Consider the following 20,880-nt stretch of genomic DNA (forward strand, 5'->3'; position numbering starts at 1 on the left):
CAGTGCATGGGATATTTATTGATTTGTTATTGAACATTGTAGCATACTACATATTGCTCACATTAAAATGAGTCACAAAATAATAAGTGATGTTAATTATCAAGTGTCTGTAGATGGGCAAGGGATTACTGGCGAGATCCTGCTGGAACCCTTTGGAATAGTTTATTCCATTACATTCAGCTGATTGTAGAAATACTATAGCTAATGGTGACAGTTTGGTCTTCTCATCTGAATAAAGACATGTTAGTACAAGCAGCACATTTTTGTACAGAGACATTTGTTTTTAGGTTAGATTTTGGATTGCTTTGGCTGCTTGAAAAAAGCATGTTACAAAAAGACCTGTTAGAGTGTTAGTTCTGGTTAGATCACCTTGTGATGAAATACAAATCCTTGCAAGTTACCAAGCTTGCTCTCCTAGTCCTAACTGTGATTTGACATATTCTTTGGGGCCCGCATTATGAGCCACAAAGAATATGTCAAATCACAGCTGTTATAAAAACTAAGCAGTATACATTTTGCACAAACAGAGAAACAGGTGGGTGTAGAAGCATAGGAATCCTGATGCGCACACAGAGACCCAGAGACAGTCTAAAGTCTAGATTTAGATAGGCATGAAGAGCAGTAAGGGGAAGCATATTAATAACTAACTAAATATAAAATAATAGAACTCCACATACATTGAATGATGGATGTTTATGGCCTTACTAGTCTTGTCTTTCCTGCACTTGAAAATATCTCTGCGAGCGTCTTCTGCAGCCCTGTGAGGAATGTGGTATATAACTTTGTGGTATATAACTTTGTAACCCCACGGACCCTCGTTGTGTTCTGTGTCAGGCTCACATCCCGGGCACTGACATACTGTACTTTCAGAGTCTGGAAACCTGATGTGACACACAGCAGAGAACATCAAGCACTTCATATACTGGCACACTGTAGGCTGACTGTACTGTGGGGAAAAATGGACGTTAAAATATTACTTATTGGATACAATTTATTTAACAGATGATAAGCGACCAGCTCAGGTACAATTGCCCTATTTTATCCCTCAATGTCCAGCTGGATTGTTGTACTGTATCTGTTCTTGCTGTCATGATTTCATTGTTTCTTCACTTGCAATCTTGATTTTCGCTGTATCCAATACATTGTTCCATTTGCCAGTGACTTCACAATTCCAGATAATTTTACAATACCCTTGCATCCCGTATCTCTATCACACATCATCTATGTGGATTTAAAGAATTTCTATACTGTAAAAAAGAAAGGGATTGAAAAGCAATTTATTTTAAATGAAAGCGAGTTAGTTACAAAGCAGCTGCTGCAGTGAAATGACAGTGAGAAATGAAGAGCATGCAGTTGGGAGGACTGACCCTGATAATACCTTCTGCAGCGCAGGGTTTACAAAGGGCTCTGTTATACAGTGATTGTCCTTTCTCACTCGAAAAGGCCATTACTGTAGTACACACACATACACTGCAGAATGAAAGTGAAAGTCAAGAGATGGAGGCCAGCGAACATATTGTACCTACCAGCCTTCACAGCCATTTTAAATGAATGTTGTAATTCAACAGGAAGTTATGGAGAAACTGCTCCAGTTCACCCAGGGGCTTAACATGTCCATCAGACTTGTACTTTTTCATTAAACATGCCCACAGCGGCACCAAGATACATGGCCAAACGGTTCTTGTCCGGTATATACCGGTTTCGTCCCAGGCTATATATATATATATATATATATATATATAATATATGTGTGTGTGTGTGTGTGTATATATATATATATATATATATATATATATATATATATATATATATATATATATATATATATACACACACACACACACACACACACAGGCAGTCCTCACACTTACAACACAATTGGTGCCTGAAAGTCATGTTGTAAGTCAAAGCACATTTTCCCATTGGAACAATGCTATAATTCCTGACTCTTCAGCCAGATAATATAGTTTTATAAAAATGACCCGTTATATTGTACTCATGCAAATATGTACTTAACTCTTTACACTCAGTCCGGTGATTACGTGCATATTACTCAGACACCTACCTGGCTTGCTTAAAAGTACAGGCTAGGGGCTTTCCAATGACGTATTCAGTGTGTGTATGTGGTACTCCAACAGGAAATACGATCTTCTGAAATTAAGCCCCTCGTCATGTGGCAGAGTTCACAGCTTATGCTTCGTTTTGAGTCATTGTTATTGGCGAATACTTAAAAAAAAAAAAAAAAAAAAAAAAAAAAAAAAGAAAACCACTAGACTCAATCAGGACGACCATGACAGGTACTGAAGTTCGGACATCAAGCGGCGCGCATGACGCATGGCTCAGGTCTCGCCGTGTTGTAAATGCCGTATCGATGTTGTAAAGTCGAAGCAGGGTAATAATGCAAAAGAGTCAAAGCATCGTAATTCGAGGACTTACACATTATATACACATTCCAGGTAAGAGTTAGCATGGACCCCTTCCCCGTCTGTGTGATTTATAATGAAACTCTCAACATGTATTTAAAAATCATATTTCACTGGAATTCACTGGTTCTGCACCAAGTGTGCTTATCAGAGTAAAACATTCATGTGAGATTCACAGAACAAAGCATTCTTGAGGGATCTGTTGTGCTAGTCCACATTTCAGCAATTATTCCAAGACTGCAGGGTCACAAAATGTACACAAGCCTTCAGTCTAACCTGTGTAGCCTGGAGGGTTGGTCCAAGTAGCACAAATAAGGAATTTTTCACTGGAATCATATATTTGAAGGTTATAGATTTAGTCCTGGGCTTCCTTCCTTTACACATGTGTTCAGTATCATTAAGGATGATTACACTTTCACTCCTGCGTCTAATATATCTCTGAATCATTGGATGACTTTGCTTCATTTATCTAAAGGTGGCATGAGAAAACACTGGAGAAAAAACAGTTTAATTGGCTTCTCATAAGCAGAGGCATTCAAAGTGACAGCAGACCAGATATTATTTTGTGTCTACGGTTAGAGTCGTCTTTCTCAAAATTAGACAATAGGCGTTCCAGTTTAAGCTGCTCTTTTTTGAGACTCAGCGATTATTTTATGTCAGCCATATGTTTCCAAAACAGGACCTCCTGATTTGTTGGAGACCGTTTTTTTAAATCCTTGATTATAGATATGAACTGAACAGTCTTAACCAGCAAAATAACATCTGGATACACATCCTGCTTTCCACAAAAGAAACATAAAGCAATGGGTCAGAGGGTTTATTATGAAGGGTTACATTATGCAAGACCACAGATTGTTTTTATTGAAGCTGACAGCAGGTTAATCTAACTAACATTACAATGTTGTGAAAATGATTTTTAAAACGTCTCATGCTATCTGGTGAAACTTTAAAAACATGACCAGCTTGCTCAGGCAGTCCATGCTGGGAACGACGAGCTCCAAAAGGGCTATTCCATTATGACAGCAGAGTTACCCAGGAAGCCACCATAGGTAGCGGGGTTCTGAGAAACATAGTGTTCCACGTCCCAGCCTGTTGCTACAACGGTTTAAATGACATACCTGTAATTTATTTCTTTATTGTTAACATCCCGACAGCTTTTTACACTTAGAACTTTAAAGTCTGTTTCAAAGCTCTTTTCAAAATGGCTGCTCTAGTGCACTGGGGTTTGACATATGTCCTCTAAATCATTGCAGGAAGAGCCTTAAAAAAAGTCCTCTGGGTTTTCTATTCAGTATCACATCATGGATCGTTATTGCTGTGTTACCTGTTTGACTATGTGGGCAATAACCTTTACACTATCAATGCACTTGAGCGGCCGTATTGAAAAGATCTTTGAAACAGACTTAAAGTTCTAAGTGTAAAAAGTTGTCGGGATGTTAACAATAAAGACAGAAATTACAGGTATGTCATTTAAACCGTTGTAGCAACATGTGGGGACACGTATCGCTATATTTTTTTGGAACCTCGCTACTTACTCTTTAAGAAGCTGTATGTCTTCTTTCATGTTTGGTTAATTTCAGCTTGGCATTCTCCCAGCATCTGTTTCAAGTCAAGCGTCAGGCTATGCTCTCCCCCATGGGTCACCTTCATGATTTCAAAAGCCTAGAGAAATAAAACAAGATAAACATTCAATCAATGTATTCATGCATCATTTTAAATTGTGGTTGTTTCAGTACTTCTCACTTCACTACTGTATAGTTCTTCCATGCTTCACTTGCTGTGTTGTAGTTCAGTGTTCACTTCACTACTGTATAGTTCTTCCATGCTTCACTTGCTGTGTTGTAGTTCAGTGCACTACTGTATAGTTCACTTCACTTGCTGTGTTGTAGTTCAGTGCTCACTTCTACTGTATAGTTCTTCCATGCTTCACTTGCTGTGTTGTAGTTCAGTGTTCACTTCACTACTGTATAGTTCTTCCATGCTTCACTTGCTGTGTTGTAGTTCAGTGTTCACTTCACTACTGTATAGTTCTTCCATGCTTCACTTGCTGTGTTGTAGTTCAGTGTTCACTTCACTACTGTATAGTTCTTCCATGCTTCACTTGCTGTGTTGTAGTTCAGTGCTCACTTCACTACTGTATAGTTCTTCCATGCTTCACTTGCTGTGTTGTAGTTCAGTGTTCACTTCACTACTGTATAGTTCTTCCATGCTTCACTTGCTGTGTTGTAGTTCAGTGTTCACTTCACTACTGTATAGTTCTTCCATGCTTCACTTGCTGTGTTGTAGTTCAGTGTTCACTTCACTACTGTATAGTTCTTCCATGCTTCACTTGCTGTGTTGTAGTTCAGTGCTCACTTCACTACTGTATAGTTCTTCCATACTTCACTTGCTGTGTTGTAGTTCAGTGCTCACTTCACTACTGACTAATGAGTCTCTGCTCGGTGCCATGTGTACAAGCCCTATGCATCACCTTCCCAGAATCCTACTGCAAAATGACTTTGCAGTGCGAGAGGTCACCTCTAGATATGTGCATAAAACAACGAATACCGAACCTGGGACTGACCAATAGCTGAATTCAAGAGGGTCACATTGCCCTCATATAGGTGCAAGAAAGGCCCATTGGAAAGCAGTGGATCTCTACATATTGTACAGTAATTGCAGAAAAAAACATTGTACATTTAGAATGAATCTACAAAGCTCCAATGAGATTTCCCCTTTAAGGGAAGGAGAATGAAACTGAAGTCGTGATGGAGGCACACTGGCAAAGCAATATTGGGGTAAGGATTAACTCTGTACTGAATATGTGAAGGGTCCAGTCACCCCATCATTTAATTAAATATACTTCAGAGAAAATAAAATAAAACAATAATAATGTGGCTGAATTATCCTCAACAGTGGTTGTAACAAGCCTCCAGTGTGTTTCTCTCAGAGGTGGTGATTATCACTGACCTGTTTGAGTGTTTCCAGAGCTTCCCTGAACATCTCCTGATGGCTCTGCAGTTTACCAACTCTCATGAGCTGCACGGCTTTCACTGGGTGGAATCCTGTGTAGTACAGTCTAGTGGAAAGATACAAGAAATATGGACTGGTCCCTCAGTCACTCTCGCATGATAGAATCTAATCCAGTCTAACACTAGGCCCAGTCATGTGATCTCCACAATACCTGGCAATGGCAAGCAAGGCATTTCTTCTTCTTCCTGTTATTTTCAGATCGGTTTTAGATCTTATGTTTGCAGGGCATTGGCATTATAGAGGTGTCCCGTTCGGATCACTCATTGTTTGGGACACTGCAGCTTTACATATCCTCTCTTTTCAACTACAAACACCCTTCTTACCCTACAATATAACAGGTTCATATATTTCTTTATATAAACTAAAGTAAATTGCTTGAAATACACAGTATCATTTGTAGGGCTCTAATTTAAGAATAATTTCATTTAATTGGTGCTATTATATGAAGGCTATGCCAATTATCATTGAAATTCAGCCAAGGGGAGAGATGAAAGTAAGATGAGAGTCCGCTTGCCAGCACATTTTTCAGTGCAGAACTGTAAAGGCAGCCTAACATTCAGTAGCAGTGTAAAGCCCCTTACAGTTTGAGGAGCAGTGGCTCCATTCAATTAAAACTGTTGAACTTGCACAGGGTGTCCTGTGTTGTAGAGGCCTGCTGTGTGAGCAGCTCTCTCTCAATAATGACTGGGCTCCATTTGAGTTTGAACAGCGCTCTCTCTCTCTCTCTCTCTCTTTCTCTCTCTTAAGAGCACCTATTACTGACCCGAGGTAACCCAAAACTTGTCGCCGAGAGAGAGAGAAGTAGCAGAGGAGAGCAGAGAGAGAGAGAGTTATTACTGACCGAGGTAACTCAATAATGACTTACTGGTTTGGGTTTTGAACAGCGCTCTCTCTCTCTCTCTCTCTCTCAATAATGACTGGGCTCCATTTGAGTTTGAACAGCTCTCTCTCTCTCTCTCAATAATGACTGGGCTCCATTGGGTTTTGAACAGCTCTTCTCTCTCTCTCTCTCTCTCAATAATGACTGGGCTCCATTGGGTTTTGAACAGCGCTCTCTCTCTCTCTCTCAATAATGACTGGGCTCCATTTGAGTTTGAACAGCTCTCTCTCTCTCTCTCTCAATAATGACTGGGCTCCATTTGAGTTTGAACAGCTCTCTCTCTCTCTCTCTCTCTCTCTCAATAATGACTGGGCTCCATTGGGTTTTGAACAGCGCTCTCTCTCTCTCTCTCTCTCAATAATGACTGGGCTCCATTTGAGTTTGAACAGCTCTCTCTCTCTCTCAATAATGACTGGGCTCCATTGGGTTTTGAACAGCGCTCTCTCTCTCTCTCTCTCAATAATGACTGGGCTCCATTTGAGTTTGAACAGCTCTCTCTCTCTCAATAATGACTGGGCTCCATTGGGTTTTGAACAGCGCTCTCTCTCTCTCTCTCTCTCGCTCTCTCAATAATGACTGGGCTCAATTGGGGTTTGAACAGCTCTCTCTCTCAATAATGACTGGGCTCCATTGGGGTTTGAACACCCACACTCACATAATGGCATTTCAATGAGAAGATTCACAGAATTCTACAAATATACCCTGCACACTACCTGAAATAACAGCATTAAATAAGCCACAATTGGGGTCAAATGGGCAGAGGTTTGCAGCTACGCTTTCATGATGCATGGTCAGAAATAAGTATTGAGTAACCCAATTCCGATATAGAGAGATTACTTTAACTGGTGACAAGAAACACAAGGACATTATTTTATTTTTTTGTAAACCCAAAACTCAAGCTATGAGTAGGGTAAAAAAGTTGACCTATGACCAAGATGCATCAACATTATTACAGATTAGTATAGAATCAGCAATGGAATGTTTCAGCAATGGAATGCTTCAGCCCAATTTGGTAAGCAATTCTTTAGGCATGTGCCAAACTGACAGAAATGCCACCTGAACAGAATTGATGATATCATGGAGCCTGGATCTTGCCAGTGTGGAAACTCCGATGGGAAGGGCATGGGTTTTTACTCTGCTTTTCTACATTGGAAGAATTCTGACTGAGCATTTTGAATTCTAATTGTAATAAACTGGAATGGAGGAAAGTTTGTGTTCATGCTTTCCCTCGCTCATCCATTATTTTACCCAGTTGGAACAACTGTGAATCCTCTCTGTTATCTGTGGTTTGTCATCTTATCAATACCACCCTGCTTCTTCTTCCCTGGAAGCAGGGTGGTATTGTGTAAATTAGCCTGCTGGGTTTGTTCTGTTACTCTCCCAGAGAAGAATCACCCTCCTGAGCAGGTCATGTTACATTCTGATCATATCTTCTGCTAACAACAAATTCATTTCAAATGCCATGCTGGCGACAATAATGCCATTAGTTACATTTGGTGGCCCTTGTAGGTAGAAAAACAGATAAAAACATGACTCCAAGGGATTAACCAATGTACTCAGTTCCCTGTTGATTTCAGCAGCTTGATTGTTGGTTTTAAGACTTCATTCAAACCAAACCCTGCAAAAAAACAGGCTACAACAGGCTATAAGTATAGATTTATAATATAGATTTAAAGTACGGTAACTGACTTCCCAGAACAGGGATACACTGGCAGAATGAGCTCAGGGAATCACCTATCTGTTGTTTAAATAATGCAACTTATCAGTACATTTCAGTGAAAAAACAGAGGGTACAGATTAAACTAATGCACACCGCAGTCAAAGAGAAGCATGTAGAAGCATATAGAAGCCAAGACTGCTTGCAGGCCCTATTTGCTATGGCAATGCTTTATCAATAACACACTATTAGTTAACTATATAAGAAAACAATTCATTTTTACTTGTAAGTATCATAGTATTTTTAAGATGTTTAAATGAATAGGGGAGTGGGGGGTGCTTTAGATAGTGTGGGCACTTAAGCATTTACCAGTAAAACTGGGTGCCGATATGAATAAGAGAGGGCAGTCCAGACTGGGTGCTGATATGAATAAGAGAGGGCAGTCCAGACTGGGTGCTGATATGAATAAGAGAGGGCAGTCCAGACTGGGTGCTGATATGAATAAGAGAGGACAGTCCAGACTGGGTGCTGATATGAATAAGAGAGGGCAGTCCAGACTGGGTGCTGATATGAATAAGAGAGGACAGTCCAGACTGGGTGCTGATATGAATAAGAGAGGACAGTCCAGACTGGGTGCTGATATGAATAAGAGAGGACAGTCCAGACTGGGTGCTGATATGAATAAGAGAGGACAGTCCAGGCTGGGTGCTGATATGAATAAGAGAGGACAGTCCAGGCTGGGTGCTGATATGAATAAGAGAGGACAGTCCAGACTGGGTGCTGATATGAATAAGAGAGGACAGTCCAGACTGGGTGCTGATATGAATAAGAGAGGACAGTCCAGACTGGGTGCTGATATGAATAAGCGAGGACAGTCCAGACTGGGTGCTGACATGAATAAGCGAGGACAGTCCAGACTGGGTGCTGATATGAATAAGCGAGGACAGTCCAGACTGGGTGCTGATATGAATAAGAGAGGACAGTCCAGACTGGGTGCTGATATGAATAAGAGAGGACAGTCCAGACTGGGTGCTGATATGAATAAGTGAGGACAGTCCAGACTGGGTGCTGACATGAATAAGCGAGGACAGTCCAGACTGGGTGCTGATATGAATAAGAGAGGACAGTCCAGACTGGGTGCTATTTTGAGCATACTGGTTTATGGTAATATAATTAACTATATCATTAAAAACACAAATTGACAGTCTGGTCTGTTGTGAATAAACAGACTATCAGTACCACCTACACCTTCAATTGTGCTGGTAAATAAAATGCTTATAAAATGGCTCGTTATTAACACTGACAGTTGCCTGATTGAAATTAAATGTGATCTAGTTGTTCTCTTTAACCACAGCAATCAGGTTGCTGGAAATTTTCAAGCCATTTTGAGATGAGACACTATAAAATGTTCATAAAGAATTCAGATCACATATTTAAAAAAAAAACATGTGAAAACAAATACCCAAACAGTCATTCTGCACCCTGAAATTCCTAAATGAATGCACACAGGGTGCACTTTCATGGGGAGGGTTCCCTGGCTCTGCTTTTTATCCCTGGGACTGCACTTTCAGTTTATACCCCGCCCCCCCCCCCCCCTCCCCCCCGATAAAAGATTTGGAATTCACCATGATTTCTTTGGGAAATTTTATAAATGTACGCTGCATCATTTTTAAATTATAAATGTACGCTGCATCATTTTTAAATTATAAATGTATGCTGCATCATTTTTTAAAATATAAATGTACGCTGCGTCATTTTTTAATTATAAATGTACGCTGCGTCATTTTTTAATTATAAATGTACGCTGCGTCATTTTTTAATTATAAATGTACGCTGCGTCATTTTTAAATTATAAATGTACGCTGCATCATTGACTTCAGATCGTGAGATGAGTACCACATTGTATTAACATGATAAAAAAAAAAAAAAGAATGGAGTTTGGTTTCACTGGAGCCGGATCATGAGGGTTGGTTGTATAAGTGGATCAGGCTCGGATTCCACTCACCAGTCATTGTCATCCAACAGTAGTGCTCTACGAATGAAAATAAACTACGTCGATGTCACTCAGTTGCTGTATTTCAAACCAGTATTTTTTATTGTCATCAGAAGTGCGTACTAATACTAAAATCCACAGTAGCTTTTTTTAAACAGCCCCTGAGCCAATGACTGGAACTTTTACCCTTGGAGTCGCCCGCTGAGCAGAGTGGAAAGGCCAAGATTAACAAGAATGAACTCCTGCAGATGAAGCAGTTCAAATCTGTATGCTGTATTATGTTCCATTTACTGTGGTGCCACTTTGTTCAGTTATCAATGAGGGCATGTGCAACAATGCAAGTACTTGTCATGAGTGGGTTTTAACTTTATTTTAGTTGCTGTAAGCGTAGGTAGTTTCTGTTATTGCCTTTTTATACCGTATCCATAAAAATAATATCTGCATTTATACTGCATGATGGCAGATCTGGAACATGTGTGATTCCTAAAAATAAGTAACTTAGTGTTTCTCATAACTGTTTACATTGTGCACAACAGATGTACCAAGGCTTGCAATGATGTTTTGTTGTTTGTCTATTATATCCCCCCCTGCTCCAGGGAAGGTCTTTAAGATCCCTTAAACCACTGCTTTCACAATGAGAGCCCTGTTTTGTTACCACGGTGATACCCCAGAGTGCTGAACAACAAGGGCCCTTCACATGATGGCCACCACTGGGATTTAGCCTTCTTTATGACAAGATTGTTTCCACAACACTTGCTGATGAAAACCAGGGACTTCTTATTTCCTGCTGTTATTTCCATGTGGACACACACGCTCAGACCTGAGCACCATACATATCTTGAGATTAATAACATACCATTCTTTTTATAATAGCTGGTCAGAACATCATTGTTCCCAATGAATCACGCTTTTGTTCTTGGAACCATCCAGCTCATCATCCCACCAATGTGTCACCATACCTGCATCCTTCCATTACCCTACCCCAAACACACTAATCCTGCTGACAGATTAATATATAGTCTGGTTGTGGTCTACATTCCTGCATTCTTATCCATGTCTATAGGTTTCAGGTCACAGGCAGCTTAATCACATCTTTTTAAAGTGTTTTGGGCATCTGCTGAAATATCCTGTTCACCTGGAGAGGCTGCCATTGGTATTGAGCAATATCTTCTGCCAGTCGCTGGAAGGTAGTTTACTAGAAGGAATGCATTCATATGCTTCGAATGTTTCATGTTGAACTGTTTCATGTTTTTATAGTCAAAAGATTTGAATTTTAACAAATACTTCTTATAACATGTACCCTCCAGGGCTCTTTCGTTAAATAACAATACATTGTTAATGAATGAAACTCGACAGTAGCAGTTAGTGAACTGAAGAAGGTGATTTTGTGTTCAACAAGATTGTCAGGCCTGACCACAATTTCTGACACACAGTTCCACCACTCACAGAATTTCCTAGCATTAGTTCAATCAGGTCTAAGACTGTCCTAGCACGAGTTTAATCAGGTCTAAGACTGTCCTAGCATGAGTTCAATCAGGTCTAAGACTGTACTAACATGAGTTCAATCAGGTCTGAGACTGTCCTAGCATGAGTTTAATCAGGTCTAAGACTGTACTAACACGAGTTCAATCAGGTCTAAGACTGTCCTAGCATGAGTTCAATCAGGTCTAAGACTGTACTAATATGAGTTCAATCAGGTATAAGTGTCCTAGCACGAGTTCAATCAGGTCTAAGACTGTCCTAGCATGAGTTCAATCAGGTCTAAGACTGTATTAACATGAGTTCAATCAGGTCTAAGTGTCCTAGCATGAGTTCAATCAGGTCTAAGACTGTCCTAGCATGAGTTCAATCAGGTCTAAGTGTCCTAGCGTGAGTTCAATCAGTGTATTCTACAGCTGAGGTAAAGCCTGCTAGAGTGCACCCCTCACTCCAGTGTATTCTACAGCTGAGGTAAAGCTTGCTAGAGCGCACCCCTCACTCCAGTATATTCTATAGATGAGGTAAAGCTTGCTAGAGCGCACCCCTCACTCCAGTGTATTCTACAGCTGAGGTAAAGCTTGCTAGAGCGCACCCCTCACTCCAGTGAATTCTACAGCTGAGGTAAAGCTTGCTAGAGTGAACCCCTCACTCCAGTGTATTCTACAGCTGGTTTTTGTTTGTTTAATAAGTCTATTTCTCTTTCTATCTTCCAAGCTTTAAATTTACAAAGAGATGTTCTAAAAATGTAACAAGACCTCCTACATACATCCCCATTGATTATATTCTCTTTTGGCCTCATTGTGTTACAAGTATTTATGCCATTTTGATAAATGTAAATTGGAAATAGCACAATAAATGGATCCCCCGAAAGCTGACACACAGCCCTTTAGTTTCAGTGGCGGGTTTACAACTGCAAAAGCATTTTAACACATTCAAACTGTAATTGAAATATTCTTGGAAAGAAAGAGCAAAGCAACTGAAATCCCTTTTTGATGGGACCGAAGTTACAAAGGAAAGCAAAGTGCTATAAAATGCATGCTGAAGTGCAAGCGTTGGCAGCCTTCAAGACACACCCTATATAACCCATTCATTTCTAATGCTAGGATTAAGGAGTAATAATCTCACATGATTTCAGTGCAGGGTGGGTTATGTGGTTGTTTGCATGCTTTCTGATTACAGGAGGGGAACAGCTTGGTTTAATGGGATGCTGTACAACAGTAACAAGCATGCTGCGCATGAGCACAATGCAGCCTTCCCCTGCTGCAGGAAATCCCTCAACAAACACCTTCGTGAGATGACAGGCCACCCAGAGCCAGCAAAATCAAAGACCAGCAAGAACCCAACCCAATCCATTGCTAAACTTGTAATTATCCTGAAGCAATAATGAAAGAATAGTCATTAATTACAATGAGGCTCTTAAACAAATAAAACAGGGTTTCTTCTCCATAGCAAATGCAAATAGTGTTGTGGTAATTATCTACTAGCAGAGGCAGAGTGTTTGGCAAAGCAATGGAAATCACTGTGGGGGTGTTTATTTAGTTTTTTTTTTTTTTTGGATCAACCTTTTCAGTTCCTTTTAGTACATAACTTGTAATCTTACTATCACTCCTCACAAAACAATGACATCAGTCTGAAAGCACTGCCTGATTCTGCTCCGCTCCCCTGGGGTTCCATTGTGGAATTGGAATCTCGTATATGGACTTAATCAAAGACAGCTTTAAAATACAGATGCAGAACAGGAACTTCTTTGGTTGATTTTTTTTTTTTTTTGCAGTATGCATCAGAAAACAATGTTCGTCAGAGTTCAAGAAGATACTGCAGCTCTCTCACCAATAAGAAAGCAAAGGCTGCCATTCCACAAGGAGTTTCAGTGATCATCAGATTTCAAAATACTGCAGCTTTCTCATTCCTGCACCTCATTAAACATGCATTCATTTTATTCTGTTACTCAGAAAACTGTGCTTCTGTGAATTTATGAATAACAAGCACATCCTTTTCGAGACATTCTTCCATCGCTGGTACAGCTCCTTCACTTCAGTGACATACATGATGGAATAACATCCTCCAATTAGGGTGCGAGTATCATTTCCAGCAGTTTCAACTGAAGCAACCAATACTGCAGCAGACATACACACAGCACTGCAGCCCCACCTGGTGCTGCCCCAGGACTCCTACTTCAGGGCTTGGTTTTGAAGTTTGAATTTTACTGTTGAAGATTTAGTGCTACTGAACAGCTCATGCTCAGAAGAACTTTGACAGGGAAACATGAAAAGTCAGAGTGGGAGGCACTTGTTCTTTGCATCCTGCTGATATTAAATGGTTCTGAAGTAATGCAGTTACAGCAGTGGGAGGTTTTCCTTTAGAGAGACATTCATGAAGAGTGTGGTTCTGGCTCCTCACTGTGAGAGTCCTTTGAAGATGTTTCGTTGTTGTGTTTGTGTGAAATACAGATCTAAAGGAAAGCCTGGAAAGTTCCTTGCTCTGTTGCTGGACTCTAATCTTGTTTAGTGCTATGTTACTGTGAACGTAGGGTGAAATTAGCAACGTGCTTAAAAGAAAAGCAAAAAGATAAACTGCAAAGTGACCTACTCATGCAGAATGAATTCACTGCAGCAGATACTGTATGTGAGGCTCTTGCAAAAGGCCATGATTGTCTCAGAGCCTTAAGCAATGTAATTGCATGTGCATTGTACACACACCCAGCCTATACGTTTTAATGAAATCCTGATCAAAACACCACAATACAATACAACAGCTTGCATCTTGCCTTGATATTTGAAGTTCTTGTTTTCATACATACAGTAATTGCAAAGGGAAAGCCTCCTCAGACAGCCCAACCACCAACTGCTGCTAAATGTTTGACTCAATACTCAAGGCTGAATAAATCTGCTGTATAGTATGTGTTGGTACTTTAAAATTATAATTGAAAGAACATTCATTTTGTGCTTCAAAATACTTGAAGGACATAGGAGAGCTAACTGGGGCTCATTATAGATTAGTGGGGTTAGGTAATCCAGAATGAGAGCTAACTGGGGCTCATTATAGATTAGTGGGGTTAGGTAATCCAGAATGAGAGCTAACTGGGGCTCATTATAGATTAGTGGGGTTAGGTAATCCAGAATGAGAGCTAACTGGGGCTCATTATAGATTAGTGGGGTTAGGTAATCCAGAATGAGAGCTAACTGGGGCTCATTATAGATTAGTGGGGTTAGGTAATTCAGAATGAGAGCTAACTGGGGCTCATTATAGATTAGTGGGGTTAGGTAATTCAGAATGAGAGCTAACTGGGGCTCATTATAGATTAGTGGGGTTAGGTAATTCAGAATGAGAGCTAACTGGGGCTCATTATAGATTAGTGGGGTTAGGTAATTCAGAATGAGAGCTAACTGGGGCTCATTATAGATTAGTGGGGTTAGGTAATTCAGAATGAGGGCTAACTGGGGCTCATTATAGATTAGTGGGGTTAGGTAATCCAGAATGAGAGCTAACTGGGGCTCATTATAGATTAGTGGGGTTAGGTAATCCAGAATGAGAGCTAACTGGGGCTCATTATAGATTAGTGGGGTTAGGTAATCCAGAATGAGAGCTAACTGGGGCTCATTATAGATTAGTGGGGTTAGGTAATCCAGAATGAGAGCTAACTGGGGCTCATTATAGATTAGTGGGGTTAGGTAATCCAGAATGAGAGCTAACTGGGGCTCATTATAGATTAGTGGGGTTAGGTAATTCAGAATGAGAGCTAACTGGGGCTCATTATAGATTAGTGGGGTTAGGTAATCCAGAATGAGAGCTAACTGGGGCTCATTATAGATTAGTGGGGTTAGGTAATCCAGAATGAGAGCTAACTGGGGCTCATTATAGATTAGTGGGGTTAGGTAATTCAGAATGAGCGCTAACTGGGGCTCATTATAGATTAGTGGGGTTAGGTAATTCAGAATGAGCGCTAACTGGGGCTCATTATAGATTAGTGGGGTTAGGTAATCCAGAATGAGAGCTAACTGGGGCTCATTATAGATTAGTGGGGTTAGGTAATCCAGAATGAGAGCTAACTGGGGCTCATTATAGATTAGTGGGGTTAGGTAATCCAGAATGAGAGCTAACTGGGGCTCATTATAGATTAGTGGGGTTAGGTAATTCAGAATGAGAGCTAACTGGGGCTCATTATAGATTAGTGGGGTTAGGTAATCCAGAATGAGAGCTAACTGGGGCTCATTATAGATTAGTGGGGTTAGGTAATCCAGAATGAGAGCTAACTGGGGCTCATTATAGATTAGTGGGGTTAGGTAATCCAGAATGAGAGCTAACTGGGGCTCATTATAGATTAGTGGGGTTAGGTAATTCAGAATGAGAGCTAACTGGGGCTCATTATAGATTAGTGGGGTTAGGTAATCCAGAAATAGGCCGTGGCTCTGTATGGAGCGTCATTTGTGCCAAAACTATCCAGTCATTAATTTGTCAATTCATTAATACGAAAGGCCGTAAGGACCTGCACATTTCCAATCAGCCAGACAAACTTCCCAATAAACAGACAAACTTCCAACTGTCAATCTCACACTCTGCCAAAAACATTGCAACCTTTCTAGCCAATGGGAGCACACATTTAATTTTTAACCAATGATAATCCAGCCTCACTCAAAACTGCTTCAGCCAATAACATTGCAGTTTATTAGATGGGCATTTCAAAAGATATTCTATTAAACAAGATACTCGACTCCTCTGATTTTCAATGGAGACTTCCGTCTCACTGCATGCAAAGCATTGTGGTATATAGAGAGAGTTCAGCAAAAACAATTCTATGGACAGTCAATGGAGGCGTAAGAAATGTTGTTGGTTTTCACCATGTTAAAAAAATGCATCAAACTTTTGAAGTAGATTTCACATTTGCCCAAGGCTTTTTGAAGAAAATGGCAACATTAGCAAATTATGACAATAAGTAATTATTATGAAAAATGCTATTTCTGAGCACTCAGGCCCTCATGAGGCCATTAAGACCATCTCCTTGAACCCCACAGCATTGCAATTGCTATAGAAACGAAAACTAATCTGATGAATAGGAGCGACAAGCACTAGTTTTTTGGTGTTCCGCTGTTTGGTTTGTGAAAAAAATTAATGGACTAGGAAAAGCTTTTTTTTTTTTTTTTTAACATAAAATTGCTTTTTTTTCCCCATGCGGTTCATTGCACACTGTATAATTGTTATCTGTCAGACAAAAAGGTACAGGACCTGGGACCCACTCTGATCGGTGCACACGAACCCTGCACACATGGATAAACTTTTAACATGCTGCAGACTACTTTTTATTGTTTTTAAAAATATATATATATACCAAGCATCAAAAGAAACATCACTATTATAACACAATTATTTAAAAAAAAAAAAAATTATGGACATTGACAAAATGTTTTTGGTTTCTTTTTAATCACTCAATCATTCATCCTTGACCATGACATGCCTGAGTCACTATGACTGAAGCATATGCACTTAATCACCTAATTAGTGAGACAGTTGATTGGACACTGGATATGGAGTGATTTCAGCTGTTGAATTGCAAGCTTGAATAAAAGCAATAAAGAAAATCACAGAAAAACACCAATATTCCACATCTGTCAAGAGAGCACCACCTTCATGCAATCAGCACGTTGGAGGCTGGACTAGGGCAGCATACTGTGGCTTCCTGTCTTGGGTGCTCACAGCCAGCAATTTCAAACCTGGCAAGACAGTATAACCAGATACTCTCTGTCAATGATAGGTGATGATCTTCATGATGTCAATTGTTAATCAGCACAATAAAAAGTCACTGTACCTCCTCTTAAACAGAGTTTGTCATTTTACCATCACATTTAGTGAATTTTATTCAAATATAAGTGATAAATTTCTTTTGATTCTCAGTATACATTTGTAACAAAATTATACATACAGTTATGTTATATAAAGTTATATATAGTTGCACAAAATGATATATAAACATGATACATAACTTTTGTCTCACTTTATTTTCGCCTTTACTCAAATATAGAATATTCCTCATGGCTGTAGAATTCTAATGGATTCAGTCTGTCTCTAATTTATCTTTTCTGTAACTCAGTCCTCCTGAGTTATGCTGCCATTGTGTCCAAGTTAAAAGCACCTCCAAGGAAGGTTTCATTGTAACCCACCTTTCACATTTAAAGATTAAAATTGGTGCAATGTGATTACATTTCAATCCTTTATGTTTAAGAAATGTTTAATCTTGGATTAATTTTAACAAGGATTACATATAAAAACTGGTTTTGTGCAGCATGATTAAATATAATCCTTGATTTAATCTGGGTTATTGGTTAATCCTCGTTGATGCAATCAACCCTTAAAGAAGTAGTTTGTAACAGAAGTTCCTAATGCTCTTCTCATCACATCAAGAGGACTGCTGACTGAATCAGACAGTAGTGCGGGAGATATGAGTCATGTGACTCAGCCTGCATGTTATGTGAGTTCCGGAGAGACCACATCACTGCTGCCTACAGAAAATAGTACCAGAATTGTGTTCCTGCACGTTCTGGCTCAACTACAACACTGGTGAAAACTGAACGCTTCCTCTTTACTCCCATACATGTTATTTGCGTGTCATTTGGGTAAAGGTCAGTCTCAGGTGCTAAAGCTCTCAAAGTAGCTGCCCGTGTGCAACAACAGGTTCTTCGCCTATAATTAACCAGTGTAATGTTGCTGCACTGCTACTGCCTTTTCTAAACAATTACATTTTATAAAAACAATTTTAAAGATAAATGCATTTTGTTGGCAATATTACTTATAATATAAAGATATATTAAACATAGAAATAATAAGCAGACCTCAATTGAGAACATACTGGTGTTTGTTAACTTCAGCACTGCTTAAGAATGAATTTCCCCCTGCAGAATGCGCTTCCGCTGCAGTAGGTAACTGACTGCGGTGGCACTGTCCTAAAGTGCATCCAAATCAGAGGTTGCATACTTCTGTTGGCGCTAGCTTCTGCGTTTCGGCCAGTTCTGCCATTGGATTTGAATGAATACAAAATAGATTGCAAAATTATACATTCACATGCAGCACTGAATACAAAAATGTTTTTCCAAAGCGCGCTCTCTCTCTCTCTCTCTCTCTCCTCTCTCTCTCTCTCTCTCTCTCTCTATCTCTCTCTATATATCTATCTCTCTCTATCTATCTATCTCTCTATATATATATATATATATATTAACAGATAGATAGATAGATAGATAGATAGATAGATAGATAGATAGATAGATAGATAGATAGATAGATGCATCTTAATTGCATTTTAGTCTCTCTTTCACTGGTTTTTGTCTCCCAGGTTATTGGGAACCAGGAGACTCATTTAGAGTGAAGCCCTACAGGAGTAGAAAATATATTAAAGAAATAATCCTGTTGCAAATATAAAGAAAGGGAGCTGGTAAATATCTCGTTGTTGAAATAAAACAAATTCAATTTAAAGAAATGTAGAACAGTCTACCTAAAGCAGACTGCCATGCATGGAAATCAGAAACACATCCCAAACAAAGAATCACAGGGGCATATAACCAGAATTGATATGTGAATAAAATCTGTGTCATTAATCTTTTACTGGATGCACCTGGTAATGGAATTGACTGAGATAATCATAGAATACAGCTGTGTTCCAATTGTAAAACAGTATTTCAAAGTCTGTAGTCTGTAGCATTGATATGGCCCGAGGATAAAACAATGTGGCAGTTAAAATATTGTCACTGGACGACACCAAATATTAAGACCATGGTCCCTATTCTCAAAATGTTAAGGACTGTTTCTAGAAATGTTTTCTTAAAGACAATTCTGGTTAATTTTATCAAGTCTGTAGTTTAGCTTTTTTAGACAAGGTTAGAAGTTTCTAATTTTCCAAAGCACTGCTCAGTGTTTAAAGAGTTCTTCTGGAAACCAAACCTCATGACCGTAATCTGGCAGCCATTTTATCAAATGAAGATGGAGCATTTGATAGTAAGTTCAATAAAATATACATGCACTAAACCAGAGATGGTAACATCTCCTGTAATTTATAACTTAAAAAAAGAGTAAAATATGTATTTACCAAAAATGTATGAGAGCTTGCATTTTGCTTTGCATGACAGCTAAAACATTTTTAAAGCTATCTAAGTATTAATTTTTTTTATTTATTCATTAAACACGCATCTGCCATAAAGACTTGTTGGATAAGTAGATAATTGGGGAGGTGCTATTACACCATGTTAACTGGAAGTAAAGGAGTGAAGAAAGGTCCGTGGAGCTGTGTGAAATATTAGCTTCTTACAGTGTAGAAAAAACAAATGCCTATGAATGGCATTTAAATAAACAGCAACAAAAACAAAGAGCTCTCTGTTGGAAATAAAGGCATTTGGCAAGTCTGGATTTTAATAGTGCACTATAAATGTCATTTCCACAGCAGTGTTGTCAACATCAAGATTATTTAATGGTCGGACTGCAAGCTGATACAATACAACCTGAAATCACAACATCTGAAGCAAAAATAACCTGAAGATAAAAGATAGTCCTGTCCCTGGATTTGCACAGCACTCTAGCCTGCTATGTGTGCTACAGTATATACTGTACTCTGTATTACTGCTTTCAGTTTTGAGGCTTTATATAGAAGAACTTGTTATATTTTACTTAATCACAACATTATTTTTAGATTGCATTGTTCAAATGAAAAACAAAAAACACACAGGCAATGTCAATCCCCTTTATTTAGCTAACGCAGTATAGGCCTGCGGAACATTGAGGCTAGACTAGCTGTAACCTGCTCTCACTTGCTCAGTGCCTGCTGCATCGTCCATCGCTCCCCCAGGATTTATACAATGCCCTGTCTACATCAGTGACGAACATGACTTGAACCCCACTGCATCCGCCACTTCAATGAACAAACATGACTCGAGCCCCACTGCGTCCGCCACTTCAATGAACAAACATGACTTGAGCCCCACTGCGTCCGCCACTTCAATGAACAAACATGACTCGAGCCCCATTGAGTCCGCCACTTCAATGAACAAACATGACTCGAACCCCACTCCACCCGCCACTTCAATGAACAAACATGACTCGAACCCCATTGAGTCCGCCACTTCAATGAACAAACATGACTCGAACCCCACTCCACCCGCCACTTCAATGAACAAACATGACTCGAACCCCATTGAGTCCGCCACTTCAATGAACAAACATGACTCGAACCCCACTCCACCCGTCACTTCAATGAACAAACATGACTCAAACCCCATTGAGTCCGCCACTTCAATGAACAAACATGACTCGAACCCCATTGAGTCCGCCACTTCAATGAACAAACATGACTCGAACCCCACTCCACCCGCCACTTCAATGAACAAACATGACTCGAACCCCACTGCGTCCGCCACTTCAATGAACAAACATGACTCGAACCCCACTCCACCCGCCACTT

At 39.7% G+C, this 20,880-nt stretch overlaps 1 protein-coding gene across 2 annotated transcripts in view; it reads right to left on the reverse strand.

Moving 5' to 3' along the window:
• Positions 1 to 3,616: 3,616 nt before the first annotated feature.
• LOC121317655 (histone-lysine N-methyltransferase SMYD3-like) overlaps positions 3,617 to 20,880 on the reverse strand; it is a 161,831-nt gene continuing 144,567 nt past the window's right edge. For both annotated transcript variants that reach the window (XM_041253824.1, XM_041253822.1), the window contains 2 exons: positions 5,373 to 5,481; positions 3,617 to 4,085 (listed from right to left, as the gene is read on the reverse strand). In XM_041253824.1, the coding sequence (XP_041109758.1) occupies positions 3,984 to 4,085; positions 5,373 to 5,481 (211 nt within the window). In that variant the 3' untranslated portion in view covers positions 3,617 to 3,983. The remainder of the gene's footprint in view (positions 4,086 to 5,372; positions 5,482 to 20,880) is intronic.

Source organism: Polyodon spathula, chromosome 6 (genome assembly GCF_017654505.1).
Source record: "Polyodon spathula isolate WHYD16114869_AA chromosome 6, ASM1765450v1, whole genome shotgun sequence".
NCBI lineage: Eukaryota > Metazoa > Chordata > Actinopteri > Acipenseriformes > Polyodontidae > Polyodon > Polyodon spathula.